This window comes from Hydractinia symbiolongicarpus, chromosome 6, assembly GCF_029227915.1.
Source record: "Hydractinia symbiolongicarpus strain clone_291-10 chromosome 6, HSymV2.1, whole genome shotgun sequence".
Classification (NCBI taxonomy): Eukaryota; Metazoa; Cnidaria; class Hydrozoa; order Anthoathecata; family Hydractiniidae; genus Hydractinia; species Hydractinia symbiolongicarpus.
The window spans coordinates 15,436,114-15,443,550 of record NC_079880.1 but is presented as its reverse complement, the minus strand read 5'-3'; the positions used below and the strand labels follow the sequence as shown (position 1 = coordinate 15,443,550).

Genomic DNA, 7,437 nt, shown 5'->3' with positions numbered 1-7,437 from the left:
GGAACGCTTATTGCATAGGGTGAAATTATTCAGGCTTCTCACAGAAAACTTTTTATAAAAGCGAAAAGTGGGTTAAAATAATTTTTATTTTTTCACTTTAGTCACACCAAAATAATATTTTATTACTAACATTAATATATATTAAAACACAAACTATCTAAGAACTACTTTTATGACACAAATGTAAAAAAAAGAAATGGTACTAGGCTCGTTAAACATATCTTTGTTAAAAATCACGTCGAGGTTATCAGAAAAAATTACAAATGGCTAAGGAGACTCACTCATCTACAAACTTCCACAAAATTATTTCAGAACAAATTTCTTTTTATAAAGTTGACCAAAAAATTTAGCACCTCACCTTAAAAATTTTTGGGAAGAAAGATTTGTCTTAACTATTATTGTGAAGTGTTGTATGGATTGGGAATTATGACTTATTCTAAAATAAAGTATTCTTGCTGAAGAAGATCTTTAACGAATGCCATTGAGACTTAACCTTCCTTATAAAAAAAAATATGAAAATAAAAATATGAAAAGTACTAAAGTAAAAAAACAAAACAAAAAAATGTAAATGAACATTTTTGTTGCAATTAATTGTAAAATAAAAATAAGAAAATTAAGATGAAATTAAAATTGGATATCTATTTCCACTGTGAAATCACTAGTTAACTTAAAAAAAAAAGATATAGAATTACAAAAAAATCAATCCCATTGTATTGTTGGACATAATTGTTTTTTAAAAGCTCCTTCTTGGAGACTTTTCTTATATTATAACAGCGTTCAAATAAAGCAAAGTACTACATATCACTAATTTTTTAAGTCTCCTTGAAAGTCTCCATTCAAATAAGACAATTTATAATTAAAAAATAGCAAGCAAAGATATCCATATAATTGGAATATAAATTTCCCCTTTCAGAGGCAAACATTAAGAATAATACATACTTTTTCGTTTTAAGACAGCGCCATTCAACCAGCAGCCGACGGATCTTAAAAATCTGTCGTAACCAGCATATCAAATATTGATTAATCGGTTGCCGTGCTTGATTTTCAAAATTCTAAATTCCCTAAATGAACTAATCAAAGATGGGACATGTGTTAGCTAAGAAAAACGGGCGATGCCCTTCTTTTCTTTCCCGTGTACATTTTCTCCTTTCTAAGTTCATACTGCTCTAGAACATTCATGACTGCTTGTTTGCAGTTGAAAAAGGGAAGTCTGCGACATGGATTCAGTTTGATGTGAAGAACCAGTGTGATCTCAAACGTACAAACAATACCTTTCTCAGGATACACGCTTCCCAGATCGATGGTTTGTCCGTTGTTGTCTATAATGAGAATGAGTTTACAGCCTTTTAATCCGTAAGGCTCACACTTGGATAGGTTCATAACATCCCCTGCAGTACGCAGCGTTAGATAATCCGACATTTTGATCGTATTGGTTGGATTGCTCTCGATGAGTTCTTTGATTTTGGCAGCTAGCTTCTGTTGTTGTTCCATTTCTTGGTATTCTTTTAAGGTACCGTAATGACTGAACTCCGTCTTTTCTTCCGTATCTGAAAGAAGAAAAAATAGCTTGTCAAAATAGGAAAATAAAGTATATAAATCTATTTCTAGCATGCATAATTTCAGTATCGCCACCCCGACACTTCAAAAGTTAAAAATCCACCTTCATTTTATCGGATTAAAACTTTATCCAATCCTATTTAGCCTCCGTATCATAAAGAGGCTGGTAAGAAAACAGTTTCTGTTTTGTGGAAGATGTAGTGCAAAAATATTAAATATCTTTACTACGCGCATGATCTAAAAAAAAATAATTTTAAGAAGCTATCGACAAATGCCTCGCTGTTACATTTTTCTACTCTGTTTGCAAAACTAAAACTTTTTTTACACAACTCGTCTAAAAACAAATAAAAAGCGAAAGAAAACATACGCAAAAGCCTCATGGATGCTCGAAATATATAGAAGCACGAGTATCAAATCTCTTTATATAGTGAGTCAGTCATGTAAAAGTGTCAACATGGAAGAAAACATGTCGGCGAATGTGTTGATGAACGTTCTTAATAATCCCTGCACGGTTATTACTCGTGACTAATTACACAAACATACACACATTACAATCATGTGATGTTAATTATGTTGTTCAAGGTTAATAGAGGCGTCGGTTTTTTAATTGCGCTTTGTCATCCTTTTTAACGACTTCGTTGATTTAAATATGTGATAATTACGTCACGTCGGAGTTCTTTGTTGTTGTTGTTGTTTTTGCTGTTGTTGTTGTCGGTGTTGGCGGCACTTAGCTTGTGTATAGGGTTTACTTGCTTGTTTTTTTTGTTTTTGTCATGCTTTTTGGAATCAGGGGAAGGAATACGATTAGACAAATTTCACGATTAGATTTTGACATGAACATTGAGTTATCCTCCAGGAAATGCGTGTCTTTAAGACTATCCATACAACGTCGTAATCTGACCTGAGCTTCCTAGCATGGCTAAAAACTTAGAATAAAAAATATTTTAAAAATGGAACACAAAATGGAACCGGACATTAACATATTCGTATTAGAAAAACAAATCTTATATACCTCGGGGAATACAAGGATAGAGATAAATCCAAAAAAGACTCAATGAAAGCGGGAAAACACATGAATTATTAAAAGTCTTGCTGAATAACTTCTCGGGAATATGCATACACTTTTCGTCCTCAATGGCACCAGAACAATATAATGAAATATTTATAAAAAAGCAGGTGCTAGGGAGTGACATTTTTTCACACACATCAATATTTCTCTCACTTCGTTTCGAGTTTTACGTGTTAATATTTGTCAATAAGGTATATTAGTGCGTTATTTACTAGTAAAGTTTTTTAGAGAAATTATAGTATTTTTTTACCGTTTCATCTGATTGGAAGTAACCTGAGGTTTTCTTAATTAGCCATCGATTTAAAAAAAAAACTGCCAAATTTAATATTAAATTTTTTGTCCTGGAAATTGGATATTAAAACTTCTAATTCCCTGGTCCTAGAGAGCGCATAGTAGCTGAATATACACGCGCACACCTAATAAGATTAATATGATTAAGTGCAGCAAAATGGATGGTATGAAGTGTAACAAGATAGACATCATGAAGCAGTGATGAAAGCATTTTTGTTACCAACCACTGTCAAAGTTTTTTAGTGTTTTCCTTTCTTTTTTACATGTTTTTGACAGAACATTCTCTTTGCTTTCCAATCTGGCTTATTGTGCAAGCTAATTTGCTTCAAAATTTGATAAAATCAGGCTTATTAAGTAAGGTTATTTTGTATATTCCAGATTATAGGACTGTAGTTATTTCAAGAAAACATTCCGCAACTAATGCGTTAAAACAAAGAGAGATTTGCAAAGATTAAGGTTTTTTCGTCATTCTCCGCATTGTTTATATAATAACAAAAATTAATTTTTTTTAACCCTTTTTAGCATTAGAAACTGTCGAAAATAAATGTTTTTGAAAACACTTTTAAAATACATATTTCTTTGAATCGTTAACAATTAAAAAAAACGCAAGTCACCAACACATACATATTACATAATTCTAAAAAGTAAAACGGTTTTCCTCCGCAAGTTCAAAGTTCAATCCTCTTTGTAGTTAAATACAGTATTAACACATTATGCACAGGGGAACGTCCTTTATATACACGTGTGAGAATAACTAAGGAGCTGAGGGTGTTTTGGTTATGTCTTGACTTTAACATGGAAAGATTTAAAAGGAAAACCTCTTTTTATTTGTTCCATTGTATATTCTCCATCATACCCGCGTTGCTATTTAATTATGTTTTATTATCAGAAACATGACGAAAGTGGTTAACAAACAATCTTTTTAAAAAGTTTAAAGATATATATTTTTAGCAACGCTTTGAGACCTCCAGTTGATTCATTAAAAATGACACTAGGATGTAGTGACTTATCAAAACATCTATTTTGATTATAAGTTTTAACACCCAGTCAACAATATATGAAGGTAGCCAGCTACAACACTCTATAACGACCACTAAAATGAAATTGGCATTATTAGCGGTTAAACATTTAATAGACAATTTTATTGAATATAATTTATTGTGATCACAGATATTATTATGCTTTTTAAAGCGCTACTTTTTGCAGCAGGAAACCATTTGCAAGAATGAAATAAAAATTCAAATTACGCAAAACTTTTATTGATTAATTAATTGTCTTATAGTTATGAAAGTTGTCAGACTTGAATCATTGCAAAAAATTTCACAGTTGGCATTGGAAGCCGCTTATCCTTTTTATAATTAAATGTGCTTTGTCAAATTGAATGTCCCTCAACTTATATATCAGATTACGCGTAATTAAAACCTATTAAAAACAATTTAAAAGAGAATTGCAAAGCGATTAGACAGTGACGTCAAAAATAGGCGACACTAGATCAACATGACTAAGATCAACATAAGCTAAAATCTCTGCTGTTCAACATCCGAATAAAACGTAATGAATTCAAATCAACGATGAACAGTAAATCAATTGTTATATAAAGGCATTTAGATCAAATGGAGTTTTTTAGGAACAATTTAATAAGAAAAAGAGGTTGTGGATGGAAATTGAGAATATATATAAGAACATTGATAAAGCAGTAGCAGACAAAATTTTGCTGCTTCCCTTTGCTGCAAAAAGGTCCGATAAAAATTGGGAAAATTTCAATGCAGAAATTAGGGCAAAATTGCGCGAAACTTGCATAGCTATACTTCGACACAAAAGACGAAGAACTTCAGAGTATGGATTGTTATTGCGTTGTTGAAGTGCGAATTTTTTAATCGTATATCAAGGAATACACAAAGACCGTAGGAGCTTGAAGTTGATGATAAAAAGATGCCTTCTTTATTGCTAACTCTTTCGATTCTCCGGCTAAATGTGATTTTTATAAAAATAACATAAAGCCTGTTGTAGGCAAGACACGACGTCAAGATCCACTTGTGAAGAAAAGGAGTCGAAGTTTTAAAAAAAGAATTGACTTTTACTTTTTTGGCGACCGATTTTTTTATTTAATTGGATGCGAACCTGTCAATAAGTGCTGCCTGAGAAACAGTAACGATTAGGTTTAAATGAATTAGAAAAAACTTACGTTCTAAATATTGAAACAGTTACCAGTATGGCTATCTGATTATTTGAATAGCGGCTCATTCTTACTACAGCATGTAATTATAAATACTTCAAATGTCAAGCATTAAAATCTGCTAGTTGCGGAAAGTTATTTATGCTTGTAAAAACTTTCATTACCAAACTAATCTTATTTATACACTAAATTGCTTTACGTACAAAAGAGATCTAAAATGTAAAGTTTGAAAACAAAGGAAGCTTTGTAGCGTATTACGAAATCTTATCATAACAACCTATTTTAATCTCCACTTTCTAAGTGTTCCTACTGGCCGCATTAATGAATCTTGAAGCATGAGATTTGTTTAAGGCCTAATCCTTACCCTGTAAGAAAGATTTGCTTCAGGGATCGAGTAAAAATAACAAAGTAGCCATTAAAAATGCATGTTTTGACAACACTAAAAAACAATACGAAATATGCAAATCAACATTCTTTATGTATCTAATCGAACGGAAACAACAAAAGCAACACAAGACAAATTTAAGGACTAGTATTTCTGGCACTTTGAAATAGTAATGATAATCTCCATATCTATTCTCTTATAGTCTCTCTAATCACGCACGCACGCTTCATCGGAAACTATTTCTTAACTTGTGACAACAAACTTAGTTGTCGGAAGCACCTATCAGCAAACTAAAGTTGTACCCGTGTCGTAGGAAGTCATTGTTTGTTTTTTTCTAATAGGTAATAGGTAAGCAAATGAGACTAAAGGCGATTCAAAAGTTACAAGTTGAGATGTATAATGACGTCGTTGGTGAGGAGCGGCTGTGAACGCACTTTCCACTAAAAACCGCCCTAGTGTGCAGTGATTACATTTGAAACGTTTTGCTTTTCTGCTCTCAAATCATCGCTATTGCATTTACATATCTTTCCAGTAAAAAAATGTTACTTTTGATATGATATCTCAGATTGGCCTCGTTTCCATGTTAAAGCAGTAGCAGATGTTTCAAGCTGTTTTATTTGCAGTATAATTTCGAAGCTTTTGTCGAGGTGTCATTTTAGGAGCTGAGAACAAAGTTGGATTCTACGCATGAACGGATTTAAAATCTTAGTCACCTGATGTTTAAACAAAGTATTGCATAAAAAAATCTTTCATAAAAACACACTTAAGAAAATATTTATTTTCCAATTATTGCAAAATCGTTTTTGATTTAAAAATAGGAAAACAAATCAGAAAAAGATAAAGAAATATACACATCTGGAAATGAAACTAAAGCAACAAAAACAAAAAAGAAATTAGGAAATAAAAAAAAGTTATTCCCAACCTGTAAATTTCGCGACTTTTATATAGGATTCTTCCAGTTCTAAACTTGTATCCAAACTTTGGTAGCCAGACGACGAAGGTAAAGAATTTTGCGCGCTGTAAACAGTTGTATTAGAACCAGATCTGTTCCGTTTACTTGACTCAAAAAATAATCTGATGTTTTCTAAAACAGCATTTATTCTTCCATTAGTAGAATTCTTACATTCGTTGTTAACATCATCATCCATTTTTGAGTCGTTCGCGTCAACATTAATTTCGTTTACACATGAAGCCATTAAACTTTTGTCATTAAATCCCTGTTCTCCAGTACTTTGAAATCCCATATTTCGACACCAATCTTAGAGCATTTAGGAAACATGGAACGAATATTGATTTTTGATAAACAAATCTCAAACTAACTCAATAAACTAATTTTGTAGTACAAGAAATGTTAAAAACTTTTTATGCAATTTTCTTCCAGTTTTATAATAACACCAACGAAATTGGTTGTGATTTCTTTGCTCTGATTACATACGTAAATACTACGAGCTTCTTTTATGCACATTCATGCGCCACGAGTTCTACAGTGAGCCAAACGTAAAGAGAAACTTTGTTTTTACATATTTTTTTTGTAGGGAAAACCCCAGATGAGTGCTGACCAATCGAAATTCTCTTCGCTCTCCTTCGCAGAGTTAACATCTATTTTTGAAAAGATAGCTTACGCGCGCGTCTCGTTAAAGTTTATTTTGATGGGATATATAAAAGGTTAATAATTATGTTTTTATTAACTTATTATGGAAGCTTATTTTAAACTTATGGAATCGTGATCGAATAAAACGTGACATTTTTGCCTTTTTTAAAAAGAGAAAGTTTTATTTATTTATTTTTCAAAATACTCAATAGACATGCCAAAACTTTAAAAATGACAAAGTCTGTTTTCTATTAACACTATTATCTTCCTTGACGTTTTCTTGATCCTTCTTGCTTTCACACGAATAAATTTTAAGTTTTACGAGCCAAATGTCTAGCTTTTTTTCACACATTCACCTAATACTGCAA

The 7,437-nt window shown here is 31.8% G+C and overlaps 1 protein-coding gene across 1 annotated transcript; it reads right to left on the bottom strand.

Annotated features, from left to right (window-relative positions):
- Positions 1 to 203: 203 nt before the first annotated feature.
- LOC130647172 (uncharacterized) lies at positions 204 to 7,110 on the bottom strand. The gene is made up of 2 exons (XM_057452935.1): positions 6,401 to 7,110; positions 204 to 1,547 (listed from the first exon to the last, which is right to left on the bottom strand). The coding sequence occupies exons 1-2, from the start codon at positions 6,720 to 6,722 to the stop codon at positions 1,093 to 1,095; spliced, it is 777 nt and encodes a 258-aa protein (XP_057308918.1). The 5' UTR covers positions 6,723 to 7,110; the 3' UTR covers positions 204 to 1,092.
- Between the last annotated feature and the right edge of the window lie 327 nt (positions 7,111 to 7,437).